Below are 13,465 nucleotides of genomic sequence, written 5' to 3'. Positions count from 1 at the left end.
GGACGGGCGGGCAGGCGTGGGCGAGGTTTCTGGAACCGACGTGGACGGATCTTTTGGTGCTAGTGAGAGCGGCGCTACCTAATTTGTCAAGTAAGGTCCTGGCCGTTCAGCAGTGAGGGAGAGAGCTGGGGTGGTCAGTGGGCAGAGGCCACTGGGGCATTTTGAATAAATTGGGGCGCATTTTGAATCAAAACTCCAGGAGGGACGTGTCCACGCGTCCGCTTCGTAGACATGGCTCCCTGAGGTCCCACCTGCAGCCCCAAGGCTTCTTGCTACTCTTACTCTTCAGACTTTCCAGTGGGCAGGACTAACCCAGCCCTCGTCCCCTTTTCCCGCCCTCCGCAAGCAGGGCTTAGGATGGTCCTTGCCCTCTCTTGTGGGAGACCCCTCACTCTAAAGGGCCTGCTGGGGCCGGGGTTGCAAAAGACAGCATATCCAGCGGCCATGACCCTTCGGATGTCCGCCCGGGGTAGGAGCGGTGCGTGGGCCGCCAGCGCCCGGGCTGGGACAGCACCTCTGCCGGCGCGCCAGATTGGGACCCAGAGGCCAAGGCCTTCTGGTAGGGGCCTCCCAAGGCTGCACTCTGCAGACTCCTCTGGGATAGCCCGTATTCAGCTTTGATTTTCGAAACCTCATTTTCCTCACTCTTGCAGCGTCAGAACAATCCCTCTGAGCTCCAGTTGGCTGGAGGACTAGAAGAATTAGCAAACAGTGCAATTTCACCTTTAAGAACAGGGCGAGCCTGTGAATTAGATAAGAAGACCAAGATCACTTCGTGCCTTTCCTCAGAGCGGAACAGGCTGATGAAATTGCAAATCAAGCTCCATCTGGCCTTGGCTGACCCGGCCGTCTGCTACCCGGGTCCAAGTTAGTGACTCATCCTTGTGACAGGGACTTTGGGTGCAGGGCTTTATCAAGCCCCAGAGCCGCGTACCGGACAGTCAGGGAGGGTCTGCAGGTGAAGTGGGCACGTCGTGGCACAGGGCACCGGGGTTTGAGTGCATCTACTCTGTCGCGATGAACAACTGGTAACTACTCCCCTTCTCGGGGCAGAACAGCAACCATGACTTAGGTTTCACTATTCGGGTAGCTGATTTCAGCGCTCCGGGTCACTTCCTAGTGTTGTGGAGGGTAACTGTGTTTTCCTTTTGGGGGCTGTGAGAACTGTGGTCTCTTCCTGTGTGTCTTCTCTGGCTTCCTAAGTAGGGAGAGTCAGGAGGGAGACGGGGTGCCTTCTGCCAGCCTCTGTCTATTCACTCCTCATCCTTCCCTGTTGCAGGGTCACCTGCTGGAGACAGCTCCTCACCCTTCTTTTGTATTCTGTCTCTCTCATCTGTTAATTATGGAAATTTCCTACAACTCAGAAATAGAGACTATGAATGCCCGCAGGTGCTGGGGAGGGAGGCTCTCCATTCTTTGAAGCAGCTCTTAAAGGCTACCTGAGTAATTATGTCAGCACCACACCTCCTTAATCCCCTAAATCTCCTCCAGCTGTGATCTCTCACGCCTACTATTGGCCAACCTCTCCCCTCAATGCTACCCTGGGAAAGTAGAGCTACATTCTTGTCCCCTCCTGGTTTCACTCCTGTTCCTCAAAGAACACTACTTTTCCCCTCAAATGCAAAATTGGGATGTGTTAGCCAGGCTGGCCCTCAGAACTCCTTTACCACTTACTGTATTTCTGGTAGTGTTGTGGGCATCTTTTATTTAATGCAAGTTCCCCGTATTTCCTCTACATTATGATTAAAGTGGACATTTGTTCACTAACCTGCTGCCCCTCCCACTGCTGGGAGTCTTGGAACATGTCCACTTGTTTTTCTCCTAGAAACAAGCCAGAGAGAGGGCAGGAAAACACAAACCAAAATAATATAATCTCTTCCTCGTTCCTCCTCTCCCCTCATGAAGTTTTTCTGCCAGTTTGAGAATTTCTCTGCTTAAGTGGTAGCTCAGAATAATTAAATGCTTAAGCTTTAAGGGCTGAAATGTGTTACCTAGCGATTTGGACGGGAACTTCCTTGCCTTTGTGAAGGGAGCATATTGAATACACAAATGGGTGTCAAGGGTCTCTGGAAGCCTTCGTGCTGAATGATGACTACTCATCATGCTGGAATGAGAACTGGACAAAGATGACCTAGGGCTGACTCTGGAATTCTCTTTCCTGAAGAAGATCTGATGCCATTTAACTTTGGGGTCATTCACCTGTTTCTAATAGCAGCTACACCTGTGTCCTGAGCATTGGACTAGGTGCTGCCATATACCAGCTCATTTAACCTTTGTCCCATCTGCAGATGAAGGAACAGGGGTCCAGAGTGGCTAGTGGTGGAGCCAGGATTCAACTCTGGGTTGATTGACTTGGATTCTGTACCATTAATCCCTATGCTGCCTGACTTTCTCCTAACATCACATGTATGACTGATCTAACACAGCTTTCGCACCCTTTTGTTTTTCCTGCAAAATTAACCGTTGGACCAAAAGCCAAAGCAGCTTTTTCTCCAGTAGCTACTTGGCCCTGCAGAAGACTGTGGCACAGTGTGAGACGCTCCCCAGCAGCTTCCAGGTCTCACCTGTGGCCTTGATGCCTGGGTGAACAAAAGCCTTTCTTTTGGTTTGGTACCTTTGTATTTCTGAATCTTTAGTAAAAGATTCAGAACATTGCTTTAAAAGCATCTTTTTGGACTAGGTCATACATCTGATATGGTTTCACTCTGTGTCCCCACCTAAATCTCATGTCTAATTGTAGTTCCCAGTGTTGGGCGAGGGACCTGGTAGGAAGTGATTGGATCAAGGGGGTGGATTTCCCCCTTGCAGTCCTCGTGAGAGTGAGTTCTTACAAGAGCAGGTTGTTTAAAGTGTGTAGCACAAACTGGGTATGGTGGCTCAAGCCTGTAATCCTAGCACTTGGGAGGCTGAGGTGGGCCGATCACTTGAGCCCAGGAGTTCAAGAACAACCTGGGCAACATGATGAAACCTCGTCTCTACAAAACATACACAAATTAGGCAGGCTCATGCCTAAAGTCGCAGCTACTGAGGAGGCTGAGATGGGAGAATTGCTTGAACCTGGGAAGTCAAAGCTGCAGTGAGCTGAGATTGTGCCACTGCACTTCAGCCTGGGCAACACAGTGAAATACTGTCTCAAAAAAAGAAAACAACCAAACAAACAAACTTTCTTTAGCCAGGTGCAGTGGCTCATAACTGTAATCCCAGCACTTTGGGAGGCCAGCCTGGCCAACATGGCAAAACCTCATCTCTACTAAAAGTATAAAAAATTAGCCCGGTGTGGTGGCACATGCCTGTAATCCCAGCTATTTGGGAGGCTGAACCCAGGAGGTGGAGGTTACAGTGAGCCGAGATTTAGCCCCTGCACTCTAGCCTGGGTGACAGAGCAAGACCCTCTCTCTCTCAAAAAAAAAAAAGAAAAGAAAAAAGTGTGTAGCACCTCCCCCTTCACAAGTGCTTTCTCTCCCCCACCCTTTCTCCCCCACCCCCGCTCCTGTCACCATATTAAGATGTGCTTGCTTTGCCTTCCATCAAGATTGTAAAGTTTCCTGAGGCCTTCCTAGCCATGGCTCCCATACAGCCTGTGCAACTGTGAGTCAGTTAAACCTCTTTTCTTTATAAGCTACCCAGTCTCAGGTAGTTCTTTATAGCAATGTGAGAATGGACTGATATAACATTTAATGGTATCAGATTCAAAAGTTGCCAAAGGAAGGTGAAGAATCACCAGGGAGCCTGCCTCTCACTCCAGCTGCAGCCACTGTGGCCACCTCAGAGTCAACTTCTGTCACTCGTCTTGTGTATCTTTCCAGTGGTTGTCTATATTTATGTGTGCATGTGCGTACTTTTTGAGACAGGGACTTGCTCTGTCACCCAGGCTGGAATGCAGTGGCATGATTATAGCTCACTGCCACCTTGACCTCTTGGTCTAAAGCTATCCTCTTGCCTCAGCCTCCCAAGTAGCTGGTACTACAGGTGTGCACCACCATGTCTGAATATATATTTCTATAGAGAAGGGGTCTCACTATGTTGCTTATTCTGGTCTCAAATTCCTGTTCTCGAGTAATTCTCCTGCCTCGGCCTCCCGAAATCCTGGGATTATAGATGTGAGTCACTGTATCCAGCCCTTACACTTTTTTAAAAAAAAAACAAAACAAAAGTGAGCCGTATGTCTCAACACCTGACAGTTTGTGTTTAAGGTCTTTCTCTGCCATTATCATACTAGCTTCTATTTTGTTCATTGCTATGTTCCCAGCACTTAGAACAATGCCTGGCACATAGTAGGTGCTCAATAAATATTTCTTGAATGCCAACACAATAAACTAGGAATGAAAGAAAAATTAACCAACTGATAAAGGTCATCTTCAAAACCCCCCACAGCTAACATCATACTTTGTGGTGAAAGACTGAAAGAGTTTGAAACAAGACAAAGGTGCCTGTTCTCACCACTTCTATTCAACATTGTACTGGAGGCTGTAGCCAGGGCAATTAGGCAAGAAAACAAAATAGAAGGGTTCCACACTGGAAAGAAGTAAAACTATCTCTACTTGTCAATAATAGAATCCACACACAAAACTATTGGAATTTAAAAACAAATTTAGCCAAGTGGTAGGATATAAGATCAATATGCAAACATCAGTTCAATTTCTATACATTGGCAATAAATACTATGAAAATGAAATTAGAAAAACAGTTCCTAAGGCATCAAAAATAAATTATCAAAAGAAGTATGACATACACTGAAAATTGTAAAACATCATTGAAAGAAATTAAAGAAGACCTAAATAAATGGAAAGATATCCTGTATTGATGGGTTGGAAGACTTAATATTGTTAACATGGCAATAATCCCCAAATTGATATATAAATTCAATGAAATTCCTATCAAAATCCCAGTTGCCTTTTTGCAGAAGTTGACAAGCTGATTTTAAAATTTATATAGAAATGCAAGTGACTCAGAATAGCCAAAGCAATCATTTTATTTTATTTTATTTTTTGAGTCAGGTTCTCTGTCATAAAGACTGGAGTGCAGTGGTGCAATCTCAGCTCATTGCAATCTCTGCCTCCCAGGCTCAAGTGATTCTCCTGCCTCAGCCTCCCGAGTAGCTGGGATTACAGGCACACATCATTACTGCCTGGCTAATTTTTGTATTTGTGGTAGAGATGGACTTTCACCATGTTGGCCAGGCTGGTCTTGAACTCCTGACCTCAAATGATCCACTCGCCTCGGCTTCCCAAAGTGCTGGGATTACAGGTGTGTGCCACCGCACCTGACCTCAAAGCAATCTTGAAGATCAAAGTTGGAGGAATCACACTTTCCAGTTTCAAAACTTACTATAAAGTTGCAGAATAAAGACAGTGTAATATTGGCATAAGTATACACATATAGACCAATGAAATAGAATTTTAATTCAATAAACCCATATGTCTATCGTCAATTGATTTTCAACAGATTCCAAGACTATTCATTGAGGCAAATAATAACTTCTTCAATGAGTGATATTGGGACAACTGGATATTGACATGCAAAAGAATGAACTTAGACGCCTACCTCATACTGCATTCAAAAATTAACTCAGTGGATCAAAGACCTAAATATGAAACAGCTAAAAGTATAATATTCTTAGAGTAATACGTAAGCATAAATCACTAGGACCTTGTTGGATTAGACAATAATTTATGACACCAAAAATGCAACAACAAAAATAGACAAATTGAATTTTATCAAAGTTAAAAAGAACTTGTATGTTTCAATGACCATCAAGAAAGCGAAAGGATAACCCACCAAATGAGAGAAAATACATCCACATAAAAACCTGTACACCAATATTCATAGCAGCAATCATTTATAATACACAAAACTGGAAACAACCCAAATATTCCTCAGTAGATGAATGGATACACAAAATGTGGTATATTCATACAATGGAAAACTATTCTGCCATTAAAGGAAGTTCTGATGCATGCTACAATGTGGATGTACCTTGAAAACATTATGCTAAGTGAAAGAAGTCAGACACTAAAGGCCACATATTGTATGGTTCCTTTTACATGAAATGTTCAGAATAGGCAAATCTAGAGAAGCAGAAAGTAGATTAGTGGTTATCAAGGGCTGGGGTTGGAGGCACTGGGGAGTGATTGGTAATTATATGGGATTTCTTTTGGGGATGAATGAAAATATTCTAAAATTAATGGTATTTATGTAATTTTATGAATATGTTAAAAACCACTGAATTGTATACTTTAAGAGGGTGAATTTTATGTTATGTCTCAAGCTTTAATAAAACAACCCATTCTACACAAAACATTTGATAAGTGAATGAATGAATCTCTTCATATTATATGTACTTAAAAGTGTATCTCAGAGTTTGTTTCATGTCAGTACTTATTAGATAGTGTACAATGTTTATTTTAAAAGCGCATCGATGGACATTTAAGTTGTTTCCAATCTTTTGCTATTGCAGGCAATAGTTCATTGAATATCCTGATATTCAGGTCATTCTACAAAAGTGTGGGTATTTGTAAGATGAATTCCTGCAAGAGGAATTGCTAGGTCAAAGGATGTGAACATTTTAAAGCGTGAACTGACGTTGCCAAATTGCTGAGCATAAAGAAGGTATACCTGTGTACCCTCCTACCAGTCATGTACCAGTGAGCTTGTTTCGCCGCAGCTCCATTCACACATTGAGGGATCCAACCACTGATCTCTGCCAATCTGATCAGTAAACCACAGTATCTCATTTTCATCTAAATTTGCATTTCTCTCTGAGAGAGGCTGGAAGGATCATTTGCATTCCTTGTATTCTTGGAAGCTCTCACAGCTGCATTAGGGTTGAGTGGTGCAGAGCAGTGTGAGAAAGTAGGATCAGGGCTCTCCCCTCAGGGAATCCTCCCAGAACCTCCAGAACAGGTTGTGAGTCACAACGTGAAACAGCTTTGCCGCCATTCATCACCAATGTCTGCTGGGCACCTTCTCTGTGAGGGATGCTGTTCCAGGTTCACAAAAGAGTTAAGAGAGCTGATTAATCAGGAGGGCTCTCTCAGGGCTTGAAAGCGCATTAGAAGCGCAGTCCTTCCACTGCTCATGCCTACACTTGGATTAAGAGGCACATATCAAGAGGCACCGGGCTCAAGTCAGTGGCCTGGTGTTACGTCGACACGCATTAGATGGCATCGGTTGGGCTTATACAAACCAGATTCAGGTAAAAGGACTGAATTACCCATGAAAAACAACCTGCAGGTTTATTTTTTCTTTCAGGAACTGTCTACCTTGACCATGCAGGTGCCACCTTGTTCTCCCAGAGCCAGCTCGAAAGCTTCACTAATGATCTCATGGAAAACACTTACGGTAATGAAAAACGCCTGAAATGGGTTTTAGTCAACTACATGCAGCTGATGTACCTATGCATCTTAAATGTTGGATTAATAGACTGGGACTGTTCTGACCACAAAAAGCTGAATAAGCCCCATGTAAGATAGGGACCAGGCAAGCACCCTGGGTCATTCTGTACTGTAAACGTGTGGCCGGGGTGGAGGGAGCTGGCTCAGGGACAGACACACAGGTTACTACCAGAAGAAGGGGCCAGTGTTAGGAAGGGCACAGAGATTCAAAGGTGCTGTGTTTGATGGTGGTGAGTGACCCTGTACAGTGCAGAGAGTAGGGCAGCAGGAGGGATGTTAATTCAGTCATTCTCCCTATAAATGCTCATTGAGCCACTATGATGTGTGTGGCACAGTGCTATAATGGGAACAAAATAAACAAATCCCTTTCTTCTTGGACACTGTGATCTAGTCCTGGAAGACAAGACCTTAAGTGAACTCCAAATAAATGTAATTACCAACTGTGTGAAGGACTGTGGACAACAGGTGCCTAGTTCCAGGCCAGCCTGTATCTGTAGTGACAGTGGGGTTGGCTTGTGTATGTCAGGGAAAGTTTCCTTTGGAGTAGAGTGGATGAGGACGATCAGCCAGAATTCACTCAGACAAGATGGGGAGAAGTGCGAGCAGGCAGGGTAACAGCCTGAGCCAAGATCCTGTAGTGGTTTCAGGAACCAGTCCAGGAACGTGGAGGGAGGAGAGAGGGAGAGGTCCGAATGGGGAGGGAGGGAGAAGAAGCCAGTGCAGGGCGTTGTAGATGCTTGATCTTTGTTCGAGGAGCAATGATATTGTCATCGGTGGCATTTATTAGCAGCATAACATGATCCTCACATGCTTTGAAAAGGGAATTTGAAGTCATAGTGACAGTAACAATTGTAATATTTGTGATGAGAACAGCGATAAATAACATTTATCAGATACTCGCTATGAGCTTTCTCTTTTCAGCCTCACAACAACCCAAGAAGCATAGGTTCTGGTATCACTCCTGTTTTATAGGTGAAGAAATGGGGCCCCAGAGAGGGCAAGTAACTAGTCTGAGGCTTCACAGGAAGGACTGGAGCTTGGGGGAGCTAGAAGCTGGGTTTCCAGGTAGTTTAGCTCCAGAGCCCAAGCTGTTAGCCTCCACCAGAGTGCCTTGATTCAGGATACTTCTGTTATGTCACATTAAGGGGTTTCTATCTTGGCTCTATGCAGCCAGCAGATATTTAAATCTGGGGAACAGTCTTCTGGGAAGGTGCCAAGGAGGGATTTATCTTGATTTTAATCTGCAATTTGCAAAGGGACTTGTAATTCTCCTTCTTTGACCTTTGCAAGAGCCATAACCGTGGGAAAGCCTGAGAGATAGCAGAGATGAGATTGCAGGTGGTCCTAATGATGCAGAGCTAAAGCCAAGCAGAGGAAAGATAATTAGGATAATTACGGGGTCCCACAGGTTACTAGCAATGTGGAAACGGAACATGCGGTAGCTGCAGTGGCCAGAAATCCAGTGCAATCTTTCAGTGTATTTTGAAGGAAAAAATCTAAAGCAAAAGGGCAAAGTCTGTGTTAATGAGCACATGTAGCTCCTGAGAAATGCTGGTGCCTGGCCTGATAGGTCAGGCCTTACCAAGGCCTGTCTCGGGGCTAAGTTTGAGGGAGGTCATGATACTCTAGGACACACTTGGTGAGGACATCGGGAAGGCAGCCAAACTAGAAGTTAAAAGGAAGACTGAAATTGGGAGGAGGGCCTTCATCCTTGAGAGTGGGTGGCTAAGGGCAGCACAGTGGCCCCCTTCACATATTTGGAGGCCGGGATCAATTATTTCTGCAGGAATGGTATCAGTAGCGGTGGTGGGATCTGCAGGGCAATAGGTGGGGACTTAGATTAAGTGGTGTTCATGGCTCTGCTTCATGCTTGGAGAAAAGGGCTGCCTCCTGAGGCTGTATACTACGTTCTCTGGAGTTAAAACAGAGCCGCTGCCACCTGTCCAGAACATGTAGAAGAGCCTCTTGCACTGGCCTGCTTCTGAGCTGACTTCCAGCTCTGAAATACTCTTCCCGATCACATTTGGTTTTACTAGTGAGGAGAGATTTTTTTTTTTAACCGTATCATAAAATTTACCAGTTGGGTACAGTGTCTCAGGCCTATAATCCCAGTGCTTTGGGAGGCCAAGGTAGGAGGATTGCTTGAGCCCAGGAGTTTAAGACAAGCCTGGGCAACATAGCAAGAGCCTATCTTTACAAAAAACCAAAATTTACAATATCAGCCAGGTGTGGTGGCACATGCCTGTGGTGCTAGCTATTCAGGAGGCTGAGGCAGGACGAGCCCTTGAGCCCAGGAATTCAAGGTTATAGTGAGCTATGATCATGCCACTGTACTCCAGCCTGAGTGATAGAGTAAGATTCTGTCTCTCTAAAAAAAGCAAGCAAACAAACAAAAAATCTATTTCAGGTGTCCAATAATGATTTTTTGGTAATTGACCTAGTGATGCAATCATCACTATAAATCAGTTAGATGTGTTTATTCCCCCAAAAACATCCTTCATGCCCATTACAGCTAATCCTTGTTGCTGCCCTCAGCCCCAGGCAATTGCTAATCTACTTTGTGTATCTCTCTACAATTCTTTTGCTGGACATTTAATGTAAATTGATTCATGCATCTTGTATATTCTGTGTCTGGAGTATTTCATTTACCATGCTTTTGAAGTTCTTTCATGACATAGCCAGTAGTTTGTTCCTTTTTATTGGCAAATAACTTCCCTGGCTGGGCGCAGTGGCTCATGCCTATAATACTAGCACCTGGGGAGGCTGAGGCAGGAAGATTGCTTGAACCCAAGAGTTCAAGACCAGCCTGGGCAACATAGTGAGACCTCATCTCCACAAAAAGTAATTTTAAAAAGTTAGCCGGGTGTAGTGGTGCACACCTGTAGTCACAGTTACTCAGGAGGCTGAGCTGGGAGGATTGCTTGAGCCCAGGAGTTTGAGGCTGCAGTGACCTATGATCATGCTACTGCACTCCATCCTGGGTGACAGAGCAAGACAGCAAAAAACCAAATCACTTTTATTTTATGGATGTAGCATATTTTGTTTATCTGTTCACCCGTTGATGGACATTTACATTGTTTCCAGAATTTGGCTTTCTGAATAAAGCTATGAACATTCACGTGCAAGTCTGTATGGACATAAGTTTTCATTTTTGAGGGGTAGAAATCTAGAAGTGGAATTGTGGGGTGATATGGTAGTTTTATGTTGAGCTTTTTGAGAAACTGAGGGAGTGGGTTTGGAAGGAACACAAAAGAAGAGACCCTAAATAGTGACTTGGTGGCCTTGTCTTTGTAACCTGCCAGGTAATCCTCACAGCCAGAACATCAGCAGCAAGCTCACCTATGACACTGTGGAGCAGGTGCGCTACAGGTAAGCGTCAGGGACACCTGCCGAACTGGGCATACCTAGGCAGACAGACTTCCTAAGACTTGCCTGCATCCCACAAAGGTTCTGAGTTGGTTTCAGGAGGATCACAGTTGGCTAAAAGGCAATGCATGCATGTCGAGAAACATCAGAGTCAGAGCTCAGAAAGGCAGGGGTGAGTAGATGCAATGTGGGGCAGGTGAGAGGCACAGGTAGATGCACACAGCTGTTCTGTGTGGCTCCAGAGACTCTGTAGTGCCAGAGTGACAGGGAGTGACCCAGGATCCTAGGTCTTGTTTTCAGAAAGAAGAAAAGTACTATTTCTCTGGTTTTCCTTTTCATAAGAAGTTTTATTAAGCATCTTGTTTTCTTCCTGTCTTTTTTCCCTTTTCTCCCCCTTTTCTTACTAGTATTTGTATGTTAAACAGCTCTCTATACTTTCTACATGTAACAGTATCTGGCAAATAATTTCCAGGTGGTACTTAAAATTATTAACACAATTTTGAGTTATTTCAAATTTGAAAGTGGTACTGTTTTGCTATTAGGGTTGCCAAAATTTAAAAGCAATGGAAGCAGGTTGATTACTACTTAAACCTTGTTATGTTAGAGCTGCGTAGAAAGCACCAAGGAGAGAGGGTAGTATCAACTCTGATTAAGTTTATCGTGGATTTTCATCATATCAAATTGGAGATATCCAGTGATATTTGGGAGGTAAGAGGATTTCGCCAACTGGAACTCGTTCCCATGGCTTCCATTGCCCCTGCTCTAATTTCACAGCTATGGCAAAGCCTATCTATCTATCCATTAAGGTAGAGATGTCATAGTTAATAGAAACAAAACAGCCTGCAAACATTCAGCGCTGGGGCTGAGATCCAGGGGTTGCGGGGATGTTGTGCTTCTTCCAGAATCCTGGCGCACTTCCACACCACCGCAGAGGACTACACTGTGATCTTCACTTCTGGGAGCACGGCTGCTCTCAAACTGGTGGCAGAGGCCTTTCCATGGGTGTCCCAGGGCCCAGAGAGCAGTGGGAGTCAGTTCTGTTACCTCACCGACAGCCACACTTCTGTAGTGGGCATGAGGAACGTGACCATGGCCATAAATGTCACGTCCACCCCGGTCAGGCCAGAGGACCTGTGGTCTGCAGAGGAACGTGGTGCTTCGGTCAGCGACTCAGACTGCCAACTGCCGCATCTCTTCTGCTACCCAGCTCAGAGTAACTTTTCTGGAGTCAGATACCCCCTGTCCTGGATAGAAGAGGTCAAGTCTGGGCGGTTGCACCCTGTGAGCACGCCTGGGAAGTGGTTTGTGCTGCTCGACGCAGCCTCGTATGTGAGCACCTCGCCTTTGGACCTGTCAGCTCACCAGGCCGACTTTGTCCCCATCTCCTTCTATAAGATCTTCGGGTTCCCTACGGGCCTGGGTGCTCTGCTGGTCCATAATCGTGTGGCTCCTCTACTGAGGAAGACCTACTTTGGAGGAGGCACAGCCTCTGCCTACCTAGCAGGAGAAGACTTCTACATCCCGAGGCCATCAGTGGCTCAAAGGTAACCTTGCCACAGGGGAGGGGCCAGAGGAGTTCAGCAAGGTGGGGGCTGGTCTGTTTCTCCTGGAGGATTATGCAAGAGGTGGGTCTGGCTTTGGGGTCAGCAGAATTCGGGTTACTGGCAGGGACAGGCTGATGGCAGGGCTCAGATCTGGGAGACAGAGGTTGACTGGAGGTGACACAGGTGGTTCAGTGAATTCTGCCCCCATTTGAGAGACTTCTCCAGAGCTGTGAGAGGACCGGGGCCTGCAGGTAAGAACTGCACGCAGGTAAGAGCTGCACACAGGAGAGGTGAAAAGCCCCCATGGTGTAAGGAGGGTGAGCTACCAGGCCTTTGCCCTCAGCACTGACAAGAGATTGCAGCAGTTGAAACAGTGGCTTTAAAAGGTGAACCCAGTGGCTTTAAAAGGTGGCACCGTTTGGAATAAGTCTGCCCACACATTGACAGCATAGCTGGTTCTCCAGCAGCTAGGATCAGCTCAGCCTGGCACCTAGTTAGCCAGAAGAATCAGTTAAAGTAGAGACCCCCAGACTTGTGAGGCAGTGTTAGCAGCAACCTCAGTGAGCCCCACTATGAGTGTTACAGAGGGAGTCTGGGTACAGGCTGTCACTTGCCCTCAAATGCCAGAGGCCTCTGCCTGGGTTGTTGGCATATGCCTTATCCCCAGGCTGCAAGGGCAGGTGGTGTGAGTTATGCTCAGGAATCTTTCAGATGGTGACCACTGGGACCTGTAAGTTCGAATGTATCAATGCTGAAAATGGTGGCTGACCCAGGGTTCTGGTGGATCAGCAGTGGTGACACAGGGTTGGGTAGGCAACTAATCACCTACAGGATTCCGGAGAAGGCCTGGGACATAGATGGGAAGGGCTTTAGATCCCTGTGGACCCCACACAGACTCAAGGGTCCTGCATGTAGGGCCATGGCCTTGACAATAGAGTCAGCATTAGCTGTGTATGCCTGAGGCTGGACCACTGGGGAACGAGTCCCCATTCCACTGCACACCAGCGAGGGGACGTATGACTTGTTCTCTGCACCTCATGTTTTTTCTGTAAAGTAGAAATGATAATATTGGGCCAGGTGTGGTGGCTCACGCCTGTAATCCCAGCACTTTGGGAGGCTGAGGTGGGTGGATCATGAGGTCAGGAGTTCAAGACCAGCCTG

At 46.0% G+C, this 13,465-nt stretch overlaps 1 protein-coding gene across 1 annotated transcript in view; it reads left to right on the top strand.

Moving 5' to 3' along the window:
- Window positions 1–444: 444 nt before the first annotated feature.
- Window positions 445–13,465, top strand: part of MOCOS (molybdenum cofactor sulfurase) — a 66,563-nt gene continuing 53,542 nt past the window's right edge. The window contains exons 1-4 of the mRNA XM_011943726.1: window positions 445–559; window positions 7,234–7,341; window positions 10,697–10,763; window positions 11,663–12,304. Coding sequence (XP_011799116.1) covers window positions 445–559; window positions 7,234–7,341; window positions 10,697–10,763; window positions 11,663–12,304 — 932 coding nt within the window. The remainder of the gene's footprint in view (window positions 560–7,233; window positions 7,342–10,696; window positions 10,764–11,662; window positions 12,305–13,465) is intronic.

This window comes from Colobus angolensis, unplaced genomic scaffold (genome assembly GCF_000951035.1).
Source record: "Colobus angolensis palliatus isolate OR3802 unplaced genomic scaffold, Cang.pa_1.0 Scaffold220, whole genome shotgun sequence".
Lineage (NCBI taxonomy): Eukaryota > Metazoa > Chordata > Mammalia > Primates > Cercopithecidae > Colobus > Colobus angolensis.
Note: the sequence above shows the minus strand (reverse complement) of the source record. Positions and strands in the feature narration are given on the sequence as shown.